This window comes from Plectropomus leopardus, chromosome 11 (genome assembly GCF_008729295.1).
Source record: "Plectropomus leopardus isolate mb chromosome 11, YSFRI_Pleo_2.0, whole genome shotgun sequence".
Lineage (NCBI taxonomy): Eukaryota > Metazoa > Chordata > Actinopteri > Perciformes > Serranidae > Plectropomus > Plectropomus leopardus.
Genome location: NC_056473.1, coordinates 1,699,679 through 1,722,476, shown reverse-complemented (window position 1 = coordinate 1,722,476; position 22,798 = coordinate 1,699,679). Strand labels below are relative to the sequence as shown.

The window sequence follows — 22,798 nt, the reverse complement described above, 5'->3', positions numbered from 1 at the left end:
TATGCTGGCAGGTGTGGTTAACCATCTGAACCACCCAGGTTGGTAAAACAATTGCCAATGTAAAATGAAAAAAATTACATAGAAAATATGTAGAAAAAGTACATAAGGAGAGAAAAACATTGATGTCAAACATATGTCCATTGATAAAAACATTATAACAAGATTTAAAAAAAAAATCATCTCTATATTAAAAATACTCATCAGTCTACATCACCTACCTTTTTTCTCATGTACACTGTTTTTTGATAGCCTTGCACCTACATGATGTGGATATAAATACCCTTTTTCAATTACTGTCTTTTCTCTCATGTAGGGCCTTCTCAGTGGGCTATGTGGAAATTTTGACAGCGTGACAGTGAACGATATGACCACCTCCAGCCACATGGAAGTCAGTAATGCCCAGACCTTTGGGGATAGTTGGGCCCTGGGACAGGTATGAGTCAGCCCAGCTCCTCTCCTCCACTGAATCTCCCTTTACCCTCTGTCCTCTGTCTATCTTTGTGTATCTCCCACCCACTTGTTCTTTCACTTCTCCCCTAGCTCTCAGTTGCTCCTGTAATTTATGTGTGCTTATCTCCCTTGAGTCCACTGTGATATTTAAGAGTAATCAGACTCTCAATCACCGTCTGTGTCTGTGTGTGTGTGTGTGTGTGTGTGTTTTAGTGTGAAAGTGACTACGTAGTTGAGCGACCATGTGAAGGCGACTTAGGCAGACAGCCGTACGCAAAGAGGGAGTGTGCTCTCCTCTACAGCGATGTCTTTGCACCCTGTCACAATGTGGTGAGTGCCAGTGAGATGATGCACACACACACACACACACACACACACACAAACTGTGCATACAGAGTGAGCTGTAGAAAGGTTATCTTGCTTGCAACAGGGGAGTAGAGGTTGGTTAGGGGTTATGGGAACAGCTCTTAACTGATCCCAGCAAATACATTGTTCCTCATAGTTAAATACCACACAAGATCCAAGCTACACAAGGACACGCACACACTCCTGCATGTTATTACAGTACTGTATTTCTCTATGTGACCAGCAGATGGAGCTATGTATATATGCACAGGGGCCACTTCATCAAAACAGTCACCAAAGATCTGACTGCAACACCCAATTTATTCACTTGACTTTTTTACTAACTAATACTTTCAGTAGAGTTGAACACAACAGACTTACAGCAACTAATCCTTGTATATTTTTTTACAGTGCATTTGATCTCATATATGGTGCATTTAATGTGTTTTTAATTCTCTTATTGATGGTTTATTATTCAGGATTTCAAAGTCAAAGTCAAAGTCAGATTTATTTGTCAATTTCTTCACATGTACTTGACATACAAAGGAATCGAAATTACGTTTCTCACTATCCCATGCGTTGACAGATATCAGACAGGACAGGGCAAACAGTAAAGTGCACAGGCACAACAGAGTTAAAAATCGAATTAAAGAATTAAAAATATAGTCTATATAACAAAACAAAAGAACAACAAAAACAAAAAACAAGAGCAAAAATAGTAATGAGTGCAGTAGAGAGAAAACAGATAAACAGAATGTAAACAGCAGAATAAATAGTGCAAAAACAGAATAATCAGTAAATAAACAGTGTAAACAGTGTAGTGCAAAAAAAGAATAACCAGTATATAAACTGTGTAAACAAAAACATTGTAGCAGCTGTGGGGGTTATTATTGCACAAATGAGAGGTAGAATTAATAACTTAACTCTCCTCAGGAGGGGAGAGAGGGGAGAGAGTTCAGCAGTCTCACAGCCTGGTGGATGAAACTGTTGGTGAGTCTGGTAGTGCGGGAGCGGAGGCTCCTGTACCTCCTTCCAGAGGGCAGGAGGCTGAACAGATTGTGTGCGGGGTGGCTTGCGTAGCTCACAATTGTGGTGGCCTTTCGGGTGAGGCGGGTGGTGTAAATGTCTTGCAGAGAGGGGAGTGGTGCCCCAATGATCTTCCCAGCTGTATTCACAATGCGCTACAGTGCTTTCCTGTTGTAGTCGGTGCAGCTCCCACCCCACACTGTGATGCAGCTGGAAATGATGCTCTCAATGGTTCCTCTGTAGAATGTAGTCAAGATGGGTGGTGGAGCACTTGCCAGCTTGAGTTTGCGCAGGAAATAGAGGCGCTGCTGGGCTTTCTTGGCCAGTGATGCGGTGTTGGTAGTCCAGGAGAGATCTTCACTGATGTGCACCCCCAGGAATTTGGTGCTGCTCACCCTCTCCACTGCAGCTCCGTCGATGGTCAGTGGCAGGTGTTGGGTGTGGCCTCTCTGGAAGTTGACAACAATCTCCTTAGTCTTGCTGACGTTTAGCAGGAGGTTGTTGTTCTTGCACCACATGGTCAGGAGCTCAACCTCTTTCCTGTAGTGAGTCTCGTCGCCCTTGGTGACGAGCCCCACCAGTGTTGTGTCGTCCGCAAACTTCACGAGGTGGTTGGAGCTGTGGGTTGGTGTGCAGTCGTATTTCTGTTGTTTGGTAGTACAACCCTTTGTAAATGAGTGCTGTCATGGCTCTTGTTTTAAGTCAAAGACAGTATCGGTATCTGCAGGTCCTTAAAAAGTCTTAAAATTAATAAAATTTAATTTTATAATTACTAGGCGTTAACACTCATGAAATGGTCTTAAATTTGATTTTGTAAGGTCTTAATTGCCTCAAACATTTTAACTAATTTCATTTATCCATCTTTTAATTTTCTGTGTGGAGTTTGCATGTTTTGCCCATGTCAGAATGGGTTTTTTATGGGTTTTCTGGCTTCCTCCCACAGTCCAGAGACATGCAGGTGAATTGGTGACTTTAAATTGACCGTAGGTGCGAATGTGTGTGAAAGTCCACATTTTTGATGTTACAAACCTTTAAACCTACCAGTGAACCCAAAACTGACCACATAAAACCTGCCTCTCCATTATATACTACTTACCTTAGTCTTCACTTACCTGCAATTCTTTAATGAGAAAAAGGTTTTGTTCAAAAATGATCTTAAAAAGGGTCTTAAATGGCCTACGGTTTCATTATTATTCCGTTCTCAGTGAGAAACAGATACACTGCACAGGGTATCATTGTGTATTTGCATGTTGTTATTAAGGTAACGTAGAGTAACTGAATCCTGTGGTATCCTGTGGCTTTGCATTCAGATTCTATGGCTTAGCCTGGAGACAAATTCCTGCTATCTTATTGTGATCTTCCTAGAGAGTGGCTGAAGTGCAAGACACCAATGTGCACTTTGAGAAAGTGTTCCTACCTTTTTTTTCTTCCTAGAGTGCCTCTCTGAGATATTATTTTTGTACCTTCTTTATCAAGCCAAAATAGTTTCAGGACAACAAAAACAACATGTACATGACGCATATATGCATGTCGCTTGGCACTCTAAACCTAGCATTAAAATATTGGTACATGTTTTATAGAGTACCGACAAAACCACGGCCTTGTACTTTACTCATCATTCTGAGTGGCAGAGAGGCAGCTGCACTGATGCGGCACTTTACCAGACAGAATTTTATTCTTTGCTTGGGCTATTAAAGAAAAGACAGTTACACAAAAATAAATGGATCCGAAGGGTAGTGGATGCGCTGAAGCTTTAATGTATAAATTCATGTTAGATGACAGAGTTTTTCCTTTTGCACTCAGACATGAAAAGTGACTGTCACATTCACTCTGGCTGTCCAGACTGATTTTCAAAACAGATGTTAGGAAAGTAAGATTTAAAAACACCAGTAAAGTTAGCCAAACAGTCCTATTCAAGTGACTTTGCTGGAGTTTTCTCCATATCCTAATTGGAGCGAAAAGCACCCATCCGAGGAAGTCACTTCTAAAGCTTGCTGTAGAAGTGAAAAACATTTTTTTCTAGCTTTTTGTCCCTTCTCTGCATAGACACATTCAGTTTGTCTGGTTTGTTGTATAAAATCAGAATGACAGGACATCTTTTGAAGCCAATATCTTTACTCAAACTCAGGGAAAAGGGAGATTCATAGTGTGATAGAAAAATTGTGTTGTACTGGAGAACACACTCAAGACATCCTGCTTTACAAGGACTTGTTTTTATTGGCAGTTGACACATGCTTTTGTAAAAGTGATGCACTTACAGATACTGTTGTTTTGAATGAAAGTTTGTACTGAGAAAAAGATTATGTTAACTTGTATAACATTTGCCCATATTTCACAGATTTTATTAAAGGGGTATTTTGCTGATTTTCAACCAGCGTTTTATAATAATAACAATACATTTTTACAGCTTTTCACAATACTCAAAGACGCTTAACAGAAACAAAAACAAAATCAATTAAAGTCAGTAAAACCATGCAGAATAAATTACAACAAAATCAGTAAAAGCAAGACAGACCAGCAAGCGATGTGCATAAATCAAACATTAAAAGCAGATTTAAAAAAGTGGGTCTTGAGGTGGGATTTGGATGTGTGGAGGGGTTTGGGGAGTGTGTTCCATAGGGTGGGGGCAGCAACAGGTCTGCTGCTTGGTCCTGAGAAGGATGGAGAGGAGGTTGGCGTCCGATGAGCAGAGGTTACGGGAGGGAGTGTATGGGTGGAGCAAACATATCATAATAATGAGGGTAGTACTTAAATGAACTGTGGTAATCTTAACTACATATTAACAGCAACTAGATCTTCCTGCTTATCTCACAGTTAAAATCGTCCGGATGACACTCTTCATGTAATTCCGCGGATTTCACTCAGTTCGTTAACATGCACAGTTTAGTGGAGCTACGGTTATAACTCAATTAGGCCATTTAACTGGACTACTGTCCTTGTCCCAGTATACAAGCACCGGGAGAGAATCCACCAAAGCAGGAGATATGCCCCCTTTTTAGCTAGCTGCAATAAACCTATATTATTTATACAGTCTGTGATATAGACTAAATCACAATCATTACTGTTTATTTACAGTAACGTTGTGGTAGAAAACTGTTAGATCACCTACATATTATCAAACGGCTCTGAGCAAACTCTGCCTGCATTCACATTCTTGCCTGACTCATAAGTAATTAACAGTCCCTATACGTAAATAACGTATCACCTAGTCCACTTAAAGTCAGACTGAGGTGTCTACATGACGGAATAGCTCGATTTCCATTTGAAATATCTGGGTGTTAGTCCAACTAAAACTAGACTTTTAAATACATGTAAACATATTAGTCCAACTGAAATCAGACTAAATTGAATTTCTCGAAATCAGACACAATAATTTGACCTTTTCTAACATCATGTAAACGTATTGACTGGCTCCAGGGTTGTTGCTTGAATTACAGATTGTACTTCTGCATTAGGACACGAAGAGTACAGAAGTTGATCAAGAGAGAGAGCCAGCTCTCCCTCTCCTTCTAACAGACCTAACTAAGATCAAACAGGAAAACTAGGTACTGATCAAATACAAACCAAGTTTTTGTTACTGTAATGCTTATTTCTTGGCTAAAAACAACATATTTAAAGAGTTTGTGAACAGTAACAGGACGTATTTGTGTCTTTACACTGCAGAGACAGTTACATGAAAAGGCCATCATTTCAGCAGTGAATTACTCCATCAACACATCTTGTTTTTTAGAAAATAAGAAAATGTCTGAATTACTTCAGACATTTTAGTAACATGACTATACTTAATTGCAAGCTTGATGCTCCACTCAGGAAGTAGCCCCTGCCTAAACTATATTTATGCTTCTCACATCTGAATAATCATAATAATACATATTCAAGTTTTGCTGGGATGAAGTATGCTGTTTTATGCATTACAGTAGCCAATGTCAAAAACACAGAAGGCCAGCTAACTTTGCCTTTAGACAGACAAACTCATTGCTGATGCATTTTGTCTGTGTGTCATAGAGCTCATCTGATCCCCTCTGCACCAGAGGTTGACCCACATTCCTTTGTCCTGATATCTCATCACTCTTTCCCTATCTGAATTATTGAAAACTACTCACCCCCTAAAAGTCTCCCCCAGAGAGATCGGCCTGGTTCACTTTCTGATTGTTTTTGTGTGTGTGTGTGTGTGTGTGTGTGTGTGTGTGTGTGGTAGGTGGATGTGGCTTGGTTCTATAGGAACTGCCTGACAGACACCTGCAACTGTAACCGTGGGGGAGACTGTGAGTGTCTCTGTACATCCATCGCTGCATATGCACACAAATGCTGTCAACAGGGGGTCACAATACACTGGAGATCGCCCTCTGTCTGTCGTGAGTACACACACACACACACACACACACACACACACACACACACACACACAATCCTAGTACATGAGTCTTGTCTGTGTTGGTCAGAGATGTGACCTCTGCTTACCTCTTTGACCCACTTTCAGCGCTCCCTCTGTGCATACACCAATACTCCACTGTTTTGCATCTCAGTCACATATTATCTCAGAGCAACTGAGATGCTTTCAACCATCTCACTCTCTTTCTTTTTTAGACATCATATTATTGAATTTTCAAAAGATTGTCTTGCTCTCTTTCAGCCTATGACTGTGAATACTATAATCAAGGTATGTATGAGTGAGGGTTAAGTCGTTTTCAGAGAGCTATTTTGATCATTGTCGTTTCCAAACCTTACACACATGATTCCCTGCTAGCTTGTCATCGCATTAATTTCCTCCCTCTTCCTCTCGCTTCCCCACAGAGCTAGGCGATGGCCCATTTTCTCTGCTGAGTGCTGTTTATCATGACACCATGTTTGGAGTGAATCGCACCAGCAGCTCAGTGTTTCCTCTGGTTAGAGAGAGACCAGGGCAGTTGCCTGTCCCAGGCTTACTGTTCAACTTCATGATCACAGCAGGCCTGCAGAAGGACCGAACATCACGTGAGTTTCCACATTCGCACAATTGCACACTACTACTTTTTATTTTTTGGTGTTGAATTAACCTCCATTCCCTTATTTTCACAGGTGTCCCCGTGGTGTCACTGGAATCTGCAGAGAGACCAAATTTTTTCCTTGTCGTGTCAGGACGGAGTCGTCTCCAGTTGGAGCGCTGGAGTCGAGGGCCAGAGTTTGGTCGCAGGGCAACCTTTATCCAGCACCAGGGGCTGTTTCTGCCAGGTCACACCTCGTTCGAGCTTGTCGGCCAACCTGGAATCTTTCTGACACTGACACGCACTGCTGCACGAGCTCAGAGATACGACACCTCAGAGGGCTTCAAAGCCAGCAGCAGCTTCACACTGGAGGGTCAGGAACACATGCATGCACCCGACATATATGCATTAGCATACACACATAAAATAACTCATCTCTAATTCCTCTCTTATGGCAGAAAGCAGTTTTGTGATTCCTTACCGTATGATGTGTGAGTGGCGCTACCAGGCCTGTGCGAGTCCTTGTGTCCACACGTGCAGTGATCCGGATGCCACTCGCTGCCAGTTCCTGCCTCCGTAAGAAGCTTGTCTCCTTAAAAGCACTCATACCCAACCAGTATGATCAATGCTTATCTCAGGAGCTGAAGTAGTGTCTGTATGTTGTAGTGTGGAGGGCTGCTTCCCACGATGTCCCAAGAACATGGTTCTTGATGAAGTCACTAGAAGATGTGTCTACACAGAGGACTGTGAGTAAAACAAATGAATGTTTTGTCTGTCTATTTTTATATGGTTTGTGAGCAAAACTCTTAGTTTATAAAGTAGTTATCTAATATCCTAATCCTCCTTTTGGAGTAGAGGTGGAAAGTGGAGTAAGATCAAAATACTCAAGTAAAGTAAAAGCATCTCAGATTTGTACTTAACAGTACTTGAATGAATGTACTTAGTTACATTCTAGCTCTGGTCAGCAGAGGGACACACATTAACTGAAGTTACAATAATTGGGATCAGTGGACCAAGAATAGTAGTATTCCTTTAGCCCCAAAATTGAATAATATAGTAATTAATAAGTCTAAAACATAAATTAAATTTGATTAAATGACATTCGTGCATTTTTTGAAATACTGTTGTAAAACTTATTTTTCCTTACTCTGGGCAACAATTTGTGGTCTATGAAAATGGGAAATGTTTCTCTTGTCTTGGTGCAAGTGCTCTGGACCACTCGTAAAAATTTCTCTTATGTCAGAGGAGCGCAAATATGGAAAACATGATCAATCCCAAAAATCAATGGGTACTAACAAAATAAGAACAATTTGTGGATGCGAACAACAGCCAATAGGAACCTCCTCACTCTAAATAACCTTTGATTGGCCAAAGTCTCCTATAATAGGCTAGATTTTTTTAACACCTGAAAAAAGAGCCAAGAGGAGGTGCAGAACTTTTGTTTTTTTTCTGATTCCACCTGAATTACAATCTGCAGAAAGGAGAATGGAGTTTTGTCCAGTAACGCCATTACCGTCTACCCTAACTTTAATGTATTATTTAAAATCAATACAAATATGGAATTACAATGTTCAATGTCTCCACTAGGTGTGTCCCTTCCCCCAACTCCAACACCTTTTTCATACGTGACACAGCCCAACAGAACTACAACAGCACCATCAACAACTACAACTACCACCACTACTACCACTACCACAAGGCCTAGAGCAACAACCACAACTACTACCACATCAACTACCACAACCACCACCAGAGCAACCACTACCTCCTCTACTACTGTGAGACCCACAACAACCACAGCCAGCACTACCACTACTCCCAGTACAACCACTGAACGTGTCACCACTCCACTCACCCTGTCTACATCTACAACTCCTCCCGCTCCTCCCACCACCATTTCTACCACTGCCACTCCCTCAACCGCGCCAGAGACATCCACTCTCAGCACGACTGAAATGACCCCCACCCAAACCACAGTAACCACAGGGGTCACTACAACCACCACAACAGCAACATCCTTACTCATTGTATACACGGAGGCAACTACATCCTCGACTTCTCCCGCACTTCCTACTACTCTTTCTTCCACCACCTCGCCCTCCACTCCTACCTTTACCACCGTTACCACACCATTAACACCCCCGCCATCATCCCCAGTAACTTCCACTTCACCTCCTCTGACCTCCCCCTCCACACCGCCACCACCCACCACAGCCGTCACGACAGCCCCCACCTCCACCACCTCTGTCCCTGAAACCACCACCCAAACCACAACCACTCCTCAGCCTACAACAGCACCTACAACCATTGCCATCCAGACCACCCCCCCAACAGACACCTCAACAGCTGAGACAACCACTGCACCATTTCCTACAACCCTGGAGCCCACTACTGAACCCATCAGCACAGAAACAATCCCAAGCCCTGACACCTCTCCTGTCACAGAGGAAGCATCAACAACGCAGCCATTCTTCTGGCCCACCACTCCCTGCACAGTAAGTGTTCCATGTACTGGCTTTTCTTGCACTTCAACTTAAACATCTTGAAGATAAATTTGCATATTAAAACTAGGACAGTGATGCAAGGTGTACTATGTAATTGATTACTCACATGGATGAATTTACTCTTAAAGTGATTAAGTATCAGTGGGACTTTTTTCACAGCAGACATTTTGACTTGGTTGAAACGTGCAGGTGTTATTAATAACAATAATGATGACTCTGTTCTGTACCAGTGTCTCAGAACGCCATGACAGTGTGACAGTGAGCCAGCGCGAACAATGTCAGGATGCTGAAACCAAATCAGCTAAATTAAATACTTTCATTTAAGATAATTTATTTTATTGACAGCTTTGCTTTTATTACTGTGTCATAATGCCTTAAGTGAAAACGGCCTTTTCCATTCCTAGAAATGTGGTACTAATTATAAAATGCTTTATGCTTTTAAAATAAAATATTATTCTAAACACTGCATTATAACATTTCATATTATTAATATGCATAGTGTTACTATATGTATGAATCCATAATCAATCTGTACATAGTATGAATCACAACATTTGTTGACAGTTACTTCTGTGTAGAAAATCCCTGCGCCAGATATATAAAATTCACCTTCATCTTGCTGCTAGACAGCCATTCAGACAGGGAACTGAAGCAGTTATCTCAAAGCCAACAGACTCCATTGACAAAAAACAGTGATTTTACTTCACAGAACACTGGAGTTGCTGGTCTAACACTGCGTCCTTCAGTTAGTGAGTAAGGTAAATTCAGCGAAAATATTACATATATAGTGTACACTTAAAAAGATTTTTTAGTCGGCTAAACTACATTTTTCTGCACCCTCTGTCCGCAGCAGTACAGTAAACCTTGGCGCCGGTGGATTTAGACACCCCCAAAGGAGCACATTACATGAAATACGTACATTTGTTGTATGCATATTATTGTATGTAATGCTAATATCTTCTTATTTTTTTCTTTTTCTTTGCTAAAAACAAATTTAGGGACAGGAGTTGGAAACTAGCAATAGCTATAATCTTGTTATGTTTAACATAAGGCTCCATTGCTTGTTTTTATCAGTGTATTTTGTGCTGTTGGATTTAATTGGCAGTCGTCTACCTGGAACTGATTGTTGCTATGGCCGCAACGTCACAGGGATCTGGCTTATAAATGCAGACACTATTTAATAATGGGAGGATGTGGACACTGAAAAAAAGATAGCTGAAAGTATACAAATGCTGTTTACCTATACAAAAAAACTGCAGATGGCTATGAAGGAGTGCCATAACGTGAACAAACTTCAGTGTCAACTTGAGTGTCTTTGCTCCCACAGCCTCCGTACTCCTACCGCATTGATGAGTGCGCTGAGCTGATCTGTTTCAATGGAGAGCTGCTGCTTCACAACTCCTCTCTGCACTGTCGTTACAACACCACGCAGCCTCAGTGCAGTCTGCTGGGCCTGCCTATTCTCATCAACACAGACCCCTGCTGTCCACTGTGGCAGTGCCCCTGTAAGTCTGCTCGTTTACATTAAAAATCTGATTTTATGAGTAATTCAATAATAGACAGGTGTAGTTATTAAAATCCATCATTTGCTGCAATAGTCTATGTTTGATTTTAATGATCCAGTTTGGTTTTGCCAGGTCGCTGCACTGTCATGTCAGACCTTCGTGTCATCACATTTGATGGCAACAACGTTGCCCTGTATGACAACGGCTCCTACATCTTGGTTAACCTGCCCAGAGAGACTATTATTGGAACTGTGGAGAAATGTCCGACCAGCCAGGTAACGTACGAAGAATAAAACATGAACTGCATCATAAGACATCTCAAAAACAATATATTTTTTGTGAAATGTTTTATTTTCTTTGTAGAGTGTAAACTCCATCAGACGAACTGTGAGTACAGTCTCTTCTCTTCCATGTCATTTCCAAATCCCTACACTTGACCCTTCGCTAAGGCCCGCCCCCCGTGGTTACTGCTGTCAGGCTTTCACATCTGGCATGTCACTATTGCTTTCTCAACAATGTCAGCAAGACATGTTCCAAATGAAATAATAGCAAGTTTTTGGAATAAAAGTTTTTTTTGGAATAAAATCTAATGGTAAAGTACTGTGATGACAAGGACATTAAAATTGAGGAAAAGTTTCCATTGATTTACATGCTACCATGATTTGTGTTTGTTGCTTTTAGTAATGCTTGTAAGTGCTATCCTCTGGGATTTAGTGTCCTTTGAGTTGTTGTGCTTTTATATTCCTAACAAAAATCATATCAAGTCAGTAAGAGAAGGGTCAAGTTTTTTTAATCAAAATCATGTTATTGTTCATTTGATTAATTTTATCATGTATTATTATATTTTCTAATTTTACTCCCCTACAGAGTCCTACAGGTGGAACATCTGGTCTATGTTTTATGAAGCTTAACATCACCACCTCCTCCTACAGAATCATTATCAACCGACTGGATCGCAAGGTGAGTCATGTTACCACCAAATTTACTGCCAAGAGTTCCACTTATCTCATGCAAATTATGCGGTTCTTGTGTGCCTTTGTGTCCGTCTGATTCTAGGTCACTGTAAACTACAGACCTGCCAAACTTCCGTTTTCCCGTCATTCCCTTTATGTTGAAGATACAGGCAGCATGTACCTGATCCACACACCTGGCGGAGTCAGCATACAGTGGTATCACAGCACCGGCATCATGGTGCTGCAGTACAACGCTCCTTATAATGCATCTGTTCCCACTCGAGGACTGTGTGGTGAGGCCACACACACACACACACACACACACACACACACACACACACACACACACTCACAGCTACATAAAACATCTATCTGCTCATTATGTCAGGTTGTTGTGACGGGAACCCAGAAGACGACTTGAAGCTGCCCAACGGTACAGTGGTCAGAGAGGTGGGAGACATGATGCTCTTCCTGCAGGCTTGGAGAGTCCACACTACAGACGAAACGGAACACACACGCAGAGTTGGAGACAACTGCACCATCGGGGACTGCTCCACCTGTCTCTCCATGCTCCACCAGCGAGCCTTCATGCCATGCCATAGCAAAGTAGCCACAGGATTCACACAGCATTTTACAGTTGTTTATCTTCTATAGTTACTTTTCCAGTGCGTCAGTACTGAAAAGATAAATTTAATTTCCATTTTCATTTATTTTATCTGTACAGAAAAGGGAGTAAAAGTAACATTATGATAATCACAGAAAAAGATCACTAGACATTTGTTGCACCCCGACCCTCCCACAGTAGAAGAATGGGTAGACACCATCAATGACGTATACTTAACAGAAAAAATCACCCTCTCACTTAATTTACAAATGATACATCTCCGAAGATATGGTCAAAATGGGTACCCTTCAAGAAAAAGACACAGATTTTAGTAATCTAACAGACTGAGACAAAAACTAGATTATCTCCATACAAAGGTGCTGAATTTTTTTCTCATTCTACAAATATTATTGTTCCATACATTCCTGTTCTATGGTCCAATAAAAGCAGGGTCTGATAAATTTAGAATACTTTTTTAATATATTTTACAGTTGAAAGTTTAATAAACAACAACAAAAAGATGAGTACAGATGCAATGCTGGTTTAAAACAGTTTCAAGTGTACCAAGAGTGTATTATTATAACTTTCAGGAATCAACAGCTATTTATCTCAGTGATTTCTAGGACAATGTATCTTTCAGCAGAAGTAGTGATTGTGACAGGCCAGGTTAAAGTCCTTTATGACTTTGGACTGGTTGTGTGTTTGCAGGTCCCTCCAGAGCAGTTCTGCGACATCATGTGGGCGGGGGACCTGCACTACAAGGACCACCAGTGTGACTTTCTTGCGGCGTACGTGGCAGTCTGCTACACACATCAAGTCTGCATCAGCTGGAGACGACACAACTTCTGCCGTAAGGAGACTCAGGCAAAGAAATAACACATAAGTACCACAGATGTCCTCATTGGTGTTTCTCGTTTGCTCATGCATTGCTAAGTGCCTGTCATCCTGTAGCATTGCGCTGTCCCCCTGGTAAGGAGTACCAGCCATGTGTGAGCACCTGCGCCAGCCGCACCTGTCTGAACAGAGAGTACTACGAGGAGACCACCTGCTCCTTCATCAGAGAAGAGTGTGTGTGCCGCAGTGGAACCATCCTGCACCGTGCTGACTCCCCTTTCTGTGTAACTGAGGACCGATGTGGTGAGTGACTGAGTAATTACATGCCTTTGTGATGAAAGCTGCACTGTCAGAGAGTCTGATTTAGTTTTGGACTGTGCTTTATATTACTCTCAGTCCCACACATGGTGTATTTACTTGTATCCAGTGTGCACAGATAATGAGGGTAACCCCAGGGCCCCGGGCGAGGTGTGGAATGGCTCTGCTCGCAGCTGCTGTCTGTACAAGTGTATGGAGAATGGCTCTGTGGTGGCTGTCGAGCCAGACTGCAACTCTGTGGCTACGCCGTTGTGTGAGAGGGAGGGAGAGTATGTGCTGGATGTGCTGGAGGAAGGAGCCTGCTGCCCAAAGAAGATCTGTGGTGAGTTTAAAGATTAAGTTCTTCTTTGCCAAGCAATGCATCTAATCCAAATGCAAACTTCTGAAGCCTTCATTCGAGACATGGTGGTTTAATCTTTTCCCCTTTTCCCCCTTACAGTATTCTGCATTTAAATGAGGATGTCTTTCCCCTGAATGATCATTTGTATGTCAGTTACTCGTACCATGTAACACTGAATTTAGAAAGTTTTTCCTGCATGCCTTAATAAAGGTGACCAAAGAATCCAAAAAATGTGAACAATCTTCATGATTGGAGTCATGGGGGACCACATTTAACAACGGCAAAACTATATCAAAGTTTCAGTCAGTTTACAAATTCTCACACAACACAAACAGTAATATCCAAGTCTCATTTATCCACCTGTATGCTCAGTGCTTCCCACACACATGCGTTTTCACTGAACCTGTAATATTTAAAACAGCTTACACACTGCAGGTGCACTACTCCTCAGGGCCTGAGACTGCTTCTGCAGAAGTAAGTAAGTAAAGTTTTTTTTTTTTATAGTACTTTTTTACAAATAAAAACCAAAGTGCTTTACATTAAAAACAGATACACAATAAAGCAAAACAGAAATACAAAATTTAAAAAAGAAGTGTTTTAAATATTACAGTCTAGCAAAAATACATGTGCTTGGAAATTATTGAGCATACGACTGACTGAAGAGTTACTGCACTGGTTGTGTGAGAGTTTGTAAACAAATGTGTTGATGAAGTTTTGCGGTTGACTAACTGGCACCCTTGTAATAGAAAATATTAGAAAGCAACAATGAGGATAAAACATATAAAAAGTACATGTAAGGTTGTGGTAGAAACCTATATGGGCTTATATAACAACCACACCCAGAAAACATATGAATAGTAGAATATAAATAGTCAAAACATCAATATGCACCTTGAAGTTGTGTGAGAATTTAAATTAATTCTCACAGATTTCAACATTTCTTGGGAAGAAAGCATTCCCTCATGTCTTCAACTTTTTGATAATATTGTATTGATTTATGTGGGTTTACCAGTTCTGTAGTTAACCAGTATCCCCAAATATTTATAATTCCAGAGACCACAAATCATGACATTTCTGTGAAAACATGATCTGTTAAATTATCTTTCCTTTCCATCTTTTTTGCTCTTTCATTCCTTGTCAGAGTGCAACATGACCATCTGTGACAGCGAGGCTCCACCCTGTGACAATGGGAACAGGCTGGTGATTGGTTACAGTGCTCTGTCCTGCTGCCCCGAGTACAGATGTGGTGAAAAAAGACTTTCATTTCTCCACTGTTTCCCGCAAAGTGTTGGCGTAAACTCTTAATTGTTGGCCTGAACTTTTACTCTCACTAAACGCTTTGCTGTGACTGGTCTTTCTCAGAGTGTGACCCCATGGCATGCCCTCCTGTGTCTGCCCCCAGCTGCAGGGAAGATCAGTTCCTGGTGGAGGTCAGGGGGAGGAAATCCTGCTGCTACTCCTACCTGTGTGGTAAGTTTTAATTGTGGTTCACAGGTCAGTGTAAAACTTAAATCTCTGGTATGAGGTTGGCCATCTGCTGTGTTTCCATCTTTTGCACCTCCATCACTTACAGCAACAAAACTGAGTGTGTTGTTTGTGTTTTCTGTTGGGGCAGTGTGTGAGTCATGCATTGAACCCATTCCAACATGTTTACATGGAGAAATTCTGGCTGTGGATCTGAACACCACCAACAGCTGCTGTCCTCAGTACCATTGTGGTAAGTTTGTGTGTATATGTGTGCTTTTATCTCTGTGTCTTTAAAGTCATCTTTATACTTTCTCCCATGTGTTGCAGTGTGCGATGTCAACCTGTGTCCTGAACCATCTGTGACCTGTGCACCTGGTCTCTCTTTGGTTCAAACCGCCGTCCCAGGGGATTGCTGCCCACAGCAGCATTGTGGTACACACACAAAAACACACACATACATACATCCTGCTTGTGGCTGATGTGCCCAGAAGTTGTTATGCCTGTCATTTACTTACATAAACTTCACACCACCTCTTTCTTTAACTTTCTCTCTGTCACTCCTAGAATGCCATTGTGAGGACAGCTCTCTCCTCATCTGTCAAGTGGTAAGTCAGCAAATGCTGCATCACAACTCACTGTCTAATCAGGTCTTTGCTTGAAGAAAGAGGAAGTGAGCAGCTCCTGTTGAGTCAGCACTCTGTTTGTCTCTCAGGGGGAAGTGCTGGTCGAGGTCCCAGACAGCAGCACCAACTGTGGCTGTCCTCAGCATACCTGCCGTATGTGTAACGCAAACATTAAAACTCATAGACACGCACCTGACACTAGTATTACAACTGACAGGGATCCTGCAGATCCTTAAAAAAGTCTCAGATCAGCGAATCTTGGGCCCTTTGCTGCATGTCATCCTCTCTCTCTCCCCCTCTCCCTACTCCTATTACACCAAAAAAATAATAATCTTAAATAGAAAATCTTAAAGTACTTTTTTAAAATTCAAATTTATTTTAAAAGAAAATAAATGAAATAAAAAAATATATATATATATATATATATATATATATATATATATATTTTGATACTTAAGTACAGTGAATATCAAATATAGTATTTGATATTCACTGTACTTAAGTATCAAAAGTAATTTTATAATACTAAATGTACTTAAGTGGTGAAAGTAAAAGTACAAGAAAATTATAGTAATAAAAAGCAAATTTGAGAATTATTAATTTTGAGAATTGTTAATATCTTCATAACATACACCACCTTAAAAATGGAGCATACATCGCCCTTGATGAATTTTTTCACAAATTAAATGATTTAAAGATCAAAGTCCAGTTTTTCCCTCCCTCCTGTTCTTTCATTCACCTGTTCACCTTATTACCTTCCTTTCTTCCTTCCCTATTTTGTAGTAAGTAACTAAAAAGTAGTGTAGTGGAGTAATATGTTACATTTTATTTGGGAAATGCAGTAGAGTAAAAGAGGAAGTTGACAGAAATAAAGTACAGATACTCAAAAAAAATGAAAAAAACATACTGTAATGAAGTATTATTACTTTGTTGTATGTATTAATACTGAGTGCGGCAGCCTGACTGACATGCTGAAGCCATTGTTTCATGTGCTGCTTCACACTGCTCCATGTCCAGGCTCCCTGCCACCTTCATATTTACCATGAGCATATGTTTTATTTGTAACCTAAGGTATGGTGTGATTACATCTCCTCTGTTTTTGTGTGTGCAGAGAAAGCAGAGGTCTGTCTTTTCCAAGGGGTCACAGTGCTGGGCCCAGGTCAGTCTCTGGTTCAGTACTTTGAAGGAGAACTATGTTACACTGTCCACTGTCTGCATCACAAGGATCCAGACTCAGGCTTCTACGCTATGGAAATTACCTCCGTCAACTGCTCCCAAAAATGTGGGCCAGTATGTGTCCAACACAAACACATTTTCATACATCACATAGTCATTGTGAGAAGCATTTCACCCCTATTACTGGCTCTTCTACACCATGCCTCATCCACTTATCCTCCCTTCTGCATCTCTTGTGCTCATCCTTCACTTCTGCATCTGCCTCGTCTTTTAGCACCAGGTATATGTAACATCCTCGGACCCTCAGGTGTGCTGCGGCTCCTGTAAGAATGTCTCCTGTACTTTCACCAACGAAAACGGGACAACAGAGCTTTTTGCTGTAAGGACAAACACATCTGCATGTGCTCAATGCTCGGCTTTTTGAGAAGTACTGATTCTAATTGTGTGTGCAGGCAGGGAGTTCCTGGGTGGAGAACTGCACACGTTACGACTGCATGGAAACAGCAGTGGGAGCCGTGATACTTGCCTCTGGGGTGGTTTGCCCGCCTTTTAATGACACAGAGTGTATTCAGGTCAGGATCTCCAAATGTATTTTATATATATATATATATATGTAGATAGATAGATAGATAGTAATTTAAAGGGAAAGTTGGCCCCAAAATCAAAAACGCAAGTTTCCTATTACCTGTAGTGCCATTAATCAGTCTAGATTGCTTTGGTGTGAGCTGATGGTTGAAGTTACTGACTGTGGAGATGTCTGCTAGAGCAAAGTGTGTCTCTTTACCGGCCCTTACTGTGTGTCCGTCATTCAGGGTGCAGATAGGAGCCTCTGGGCACACAGACCAGTCACAAACACGTTAATTAAACTTGTGCTTACGTCAAATGTTTCGCCGTTGCCTCACCCGTCATTACTATTGCAGATGTCATTTTTAGCATCACACTTCCAGCCAAACTACAGGGTCAGTATTTGATCAGTTCTGTGTGATGTTTTTAAAGCTCTGATGAAGACTGCCAGTGGTTGAAAAATTTGGGCTTTTTAAATTATTTAGTTTCTATAATAAAGGCACTTTAATGTAATTCCTCCTCGGTTTTCACGTTTTTCACATTTTTGGGGTGACTGGATTTTCTTTCCCCCTCCTGTTGGTTCCCGTTTTCTATGAGCACCCTACGCAAGTTTTTTGACCTACGTTTGATTATAGCTTATAGAGCAACAAGTCATTGCTCTCTCTTTCTCTGTCCAATGGCAATTGGAAATCTAAAAGTGCTGCACAACTGAATAATTTTATTTTAAAAAATAACAATAACCATTTCTGGAGCATAATTTACCTGAAAACACAAAATGTGTGAGAAACATTTGCATTTGTGCAAATTTGGGTTGCAAAAAATACATGTGCAATGAGATTGAATCTCTGAGACATCTTTACAGAGGGTAACTAAGTCGCACTTTCTGCCATTTCCTGCTCACAGTTTAATTAACATACGTTATAAAGGCTTTGCTCTTTAATAGAGCAGTTGACTACTGTATCAACCTTCAGCTATCTGTCAATTATGATTGAAGGCTAATTGATTGTTGTACCCATATTATGTATGAAAGGTTTATTTTCTCTTTGATGTCCACTGAATCGTATTTCACATTAACTCTGCTCTCGTCTTACTCTCCTCTTGCAGAGTGGCGGTGTGGTTCAGAGCTATGTGGACGGTTGCTGCAGGACATGTGAGTCTTCAAATTCATTTAATGCTTCTGGTGACGCTTTGAGCTGTCAATCAGAGGGGGTGCACGCCTTGTTGCCTGGCAGTGGATGGGCTTATTGGCTGAGTGGTTGGGGATGTGGTCTAATGTAGAGGGTGGAGATAAAGCCTGTTGTTGGCCTGTCACTATATTTCCCACATCTTCTGTTGACATAAGAGCCAGCACAGCTCAGACAGAAGGAATATTTGGTGGAAATGACAACATTTGGTATCATCAACAAGTCCACAAACAACTTCCTGCACTTTTGCTTTCAGAATCTCATGATATGTGATTCTTCATGTCTACTTTAATACCCTAACGACAATACTTTTGATAATGGGTAATAAGATATTTGTTACACAGGCTGTGTGGATTGAAGCTTTAATAAACAGGTAATGGTGACATTTTCTCTCTCTGTGGATTTGGCACTGCAGCCTTGCCCGCTTGCCTGCTTTTGCCGTGACCTTGCAGTGTTGGCCAATCAGGGTGCTCCATGGTTAGCCTTTTACCAATGAAGATGCGAGGTGGTGCAGGGATAGGGTTTGCCCTGCTCAGCTGCTCTTTGTAGTACATCAAATGACTGAGTTCCTTGGCTGACTGCCCAGAGTGGCCCAAAAAAGAAGCGAAATCCATGAGCATGCCAGCTGCACTCATTCCGTCCTCTGTGTGTTTGTGTGTTACGCTGAACTGTGTTTTCTGAACCAAACATAACCTTGTGTGTGTATTCTCATGACGTTCTTTGAACTGGACGGCTGCGATCCTGACGATGCTCCCAGGTGCTGGAGTGGGTGTTTTACCATTTACCGTTAATCCCGTAACCCCCACTGGTAGTACTAACTGTGACACAGGTACCACCACTTTACAGTGATTCTCTGGCATCCTGACACACAGTGACTCATTCACTTGCACTTTCAAACTTTGTGTGAATGTGTGGGGTGTGAGTCTATTTTTGTGTTTTGTGTGTCCTGTTTTTTCATCATCTTCCTCCCCCACTGGTTAACCCCCAAAACACAACATGAACAACATCTAACCTTGCATAAATCTCAGGCGTAAAACCATCCATCAGACAGTATGTAATGTGAATTATAATAAAGAAAGACTTTATCGAATCAAAGAGTGAGACAAAATGAGCTTCAGTTTTCCATTAGGAAAGAGTTAGAGATCATTTGCTCTTTTCATACATTCCAGCCCTACACAGAATCCTTTAGACTAGCTTTGATTGGCTTAAAAGTAAGGTTAAGTTGAGGTCACTAGCCAATAGGAGAGAAGGATCTCTGCTGAGAGAACTGTGTCCCCCATCACCTAACTGTCAATCAACTCAAGCTTCTACTGCTGGGCAACAAAGAGCCCTGCTCAATAGGCTTCTCAGGGTTGTGTGGGTAACAGACCTCTGCGGTAAAACAATCAAAGAGTATGTTTGTGTGTTTACCAGTGTGTGTGTGTGTGTGTGCGTGCGTGCGTGCGTGCGTGTGTGTGTGTGCATTTCTTTGTGTATGTTTGAACTTGCATCTTTATGCTTTCTGTTGTTAAAGCCTCTGGGAACCCAAATCACCAAAAACTTTCTTTATATGTAATTTCAGGTCTTACATGGATACTGAAAAGCATCAGAAATGATCAGACATGAGCCTTTATCCAAATCTGAAATACTGTCATTTTAGTTTTTTCTCAGTTTACTGAAGGTGGCTTGATTTGGGCGTAGTTGTCCATACCTCGTAATATGAATAAAGCCAATAAAAGATCACAGTCAGCTGTCAGTTGATACTAAATTAACATGTCAAAAATTCTTCAATGCTCCTTTCAATAGGGTGCATTCAGTAACACTCACTCCGAGTGCTGTGGAGCGCACTCTGGCACAAACTGGACTGGTCAATTCAGAGTGCTGCTGTAATGTACCGTTGAGTTACCCAGAGCAATGCGGTCTGGGAGTGTCAGAGCTCACTCTGGGCACCCAGTCTGGGGAGAAGGAGCAGCAAACGGCCAAACAGAGTGAATGTGTGATGAACTTAACGGTTGGTTAATTCATGGAGAAACAGAACACTCTGTGGCTTCAAACAACAGCTCTCTCATGTTATCGTAGAGCGTTTATGAACGCAGCCAGAGTCAGGGCTGGAGCAGATAGAGCTGCACCACTCCGACTCTGCTTTGCTCCATGGCTGTCATAGAGACGAGACAGTTGACAAAGGTGGGATCAAAGGAGGTGTCAATCAAAACATGATCTGCCATGCCCACACAGTCTGGAGAAATGCTGTTATCTTCAAAATTAGTTGTTTTCAACTCAGTTTTATAATAGTTTGGAACATTTATTTTCACTCAGATTTTTGTAGATACTTAATGAGACACTCAACTTTGATATGTGCATTCTTACTATTTCAAGCCATGTTTCCAGAGACTTTAAATGGCATGTCGTGTTGGTGATATTACCGTTCTGAATGTACTGTCTGAAGTGACTTGTGAGTGTCTCTCTGTGTCTGCATCTTAATGCTGTGTGAACATGTGTGTAGGTAAAGAGGATGCTAAGACGTGCAAACGTGTGGCCATTCGCACTACCATTAGAAAAGATGACTGCAGGAGCAACGCACCGGTGAGAGAAAAAAGACATGCTAACATAAAATGAAGAGGCAAGAAAATTATATACATGACTTTAGTCTTGAAATGACACTGCTGTTGCTCAGCATCACACTGTCCCGCTTACTGCTGACATATTTATTGAGTGAAAAAAAAAAACAAAAACCCCCGACCTTTTCAAAACTTTTCTACATATATACAAACACAGAGACTGCCTAAATTTTTTCATCATCCTATCAGAGGACACCTGAAACTGCTTTGCATTATCAGCCTGATGCTTTTCACACAATAAATATGTCAGCAGTAAGGGGGACAGTGTGCAGGGATCCCTCTGGACCTTCATCAAGAGTTTTTAAGTTAGTGGTCGAAATCTTAGTTTGTGTAACCAATAAATTGTGATGCTGAGCAAGAGCAGTGTGCAGGATTTTCTTTTCAAGACTCAAGTGATGCACCTGCGTCTGAGATAGTTGGCTGTGCTTATTTCTCACTTTATACATTATTTTTTTAAAAAATACAACGATGCATTGCTCTATACTTCCTTATTTCATCATATATCGTTCATCTTACAGGTAACAGTCTATTCTTGTGATGGGAAATGCCCATCTGCCACCATATTCAACTTTAACATCAACAGTCACGCACGGTTCTGTAAATGCTGCCGTGAGAGTGGACTACAAACCCGCTCTGTCACACTCTACTGCTCTCGTAACGCCACAGTGGTGGAGTACAACTTCCAAGAGCCTCTGGACTGTTCCTGCCAGTGGAACTAAAAAAGCAGAAAATAAATGAGAGCACAACTAATACAGAGAAGGTATGGATAGAGGGATAAACGAGGGGGGAGGAGGCGGTTTTTGCAGTGCTGATGAACAAGCATAAAAAGCAGCCATGTTTCATTTTATTGTTACACTTTACACTGACCTGAGTCATAGTTATAACTTAAAGGAACTGAAAGTAACTGATTTAAGTGGGAGTTTTCAAGTAATTTGTCTGCACATTAGTCTTTATTTTCTGTAAGACCTGCAGTGCCAACCCAGTCAGCTTTCTAGTGCATTTAAGTGACGGTACGATGTCATTAGCCTTCTATCTTACTGTATATTATTAACAATTGATATCATGTTGACATAGAAGTTGCATTTTTTATATCTGCGGTTCAAACACTGTACATGCATTGTGGTTTGTCTTAGGAGATAAATTTAGCCTTTGTACAAATGGAAGTGTTATTATGAGTAGCTTTGCTTCTGTAGAAAAGTCTTGAGTTTCCAAAATGTGGCCTTTTCGCTCTTTGTAGTTTCTGTATTTTGAAGTAGGGGAATAAAAGATTTAAGAGTGTCTTTGTCTCTGTCCTGATGACCCGCAACGTGTCCTTTTCACACACCCTTCCAGTTCTTCCTTTTC

The 22,798-nt window shown here is 41.3% G+C and overlaps 1 protein-coding gene across 1 annotated transcript in view; it reads left to right on the top strand.

Moving 5' to 3' along the window:
* The window catches only part of otogl (otogelin-like), a 39,787-nt gene extending 17,614 nt beyond the window's left edge, over window positions 1–22,173 (top strand). The window contains exons 28-57 of the mRNA XM_042495985.1: window positions 314–433; window positions 664–780; window positions 6,020–6,176; window positions 6,455–6,481; window positions 6,616–6,795; window positions 6,880–7,158; window positions 7,244–7,361; window positions 7,452–7,531; window positions 8,373–9,280; window positions 10,617–10,794; window positions 10,927–11,069; window positions 11,158–11,181; window positions 11,662–11,754; window positions 11,851–12,040; window positions 12,136–12,353; window positions 13,060–13,201; window positions 13,303–13,488; window positions 13,613–13,825; window positions 14,985–15,089; window positions 15,206–15,313; window positions 15,459–15,560; window positions 15,638–15,742; window positions 15,875–15,915; window positions 16,023–16,086; window positions 17,045–17,223; window positions 17,384–17,488; window positions 17,562–17,681; window positions 18,778–18,823; window positions 21,340–21,419; window positions 21,973–22,173. Of these exons, the coding sequence (XP_042351919.1) occupies window positions 314–433; window positions 664–780; window positions 6,020–6,176; window positions 6,455–6,481; window positions 6,616–6,795; window positions 6,880–7,158; window positions 7,244–7,361; window positions 7,452–7,531; window positions 8,373–9,280; window positions 10,617–10,794; window positions 10,927–11,069; window positions 11,158–11,181; window positions 11,662–11,754; window positions 11,851–12,040; window positions 12,136–12,353; window positions 13,060–13,201; window positions 13,303–13,488; window positions 13,613–13,825; window positions 14,985–15,089; window positions 15,206–15,313; window positions 15,459–15,560; window positions 15,638–15,742; window positions 15,875–15,915; window positions 16,023–16,086; window positions 17,045–17,223; window positions 17,384–17,488; window positions 17,562–17,681; window positions 18,778–18,823; window positions 21,340–21,419; window positions 21,973–22,173 (4,629 nt within the window). The remainder of the gene's footprint in view (window positions 1–313; window positions 434–663; window positions 781–6,019; window positions 6,177–6,454; window positions 6,482–6,615; window positions 6,796–6,879; window positions 7,159–7,243; window positions 7,362–7,451; window positions 7,532–8,372; window positions 9,281–10,616; window positions 10,795–10,926; window positions 11,070–11,157; window positions 11,182–11,661; window positions 11,755–11,850; window positions 12,041–12,135; window positions 12,354–13,059; window positions 13,202–13,302; window positions 13,489–13,612; window positions 13,826–14,984; window positions 15,090–15,205; window positions 15,314–15,458; window positions 15,561–15,637; window positions 15,743–15,874; window positions 15,916–16,022; window positions 16,087–17,044; window positions 17,224–17,383; window positions 17,489–17,561; window positions 17,682–18,777; window positions 18,824–21,339; window positions 21,420–21,972) is intronic.
* The last annotated feature ends 625 nt before the right edge of the window (window positions 22,174–22,798 follow it).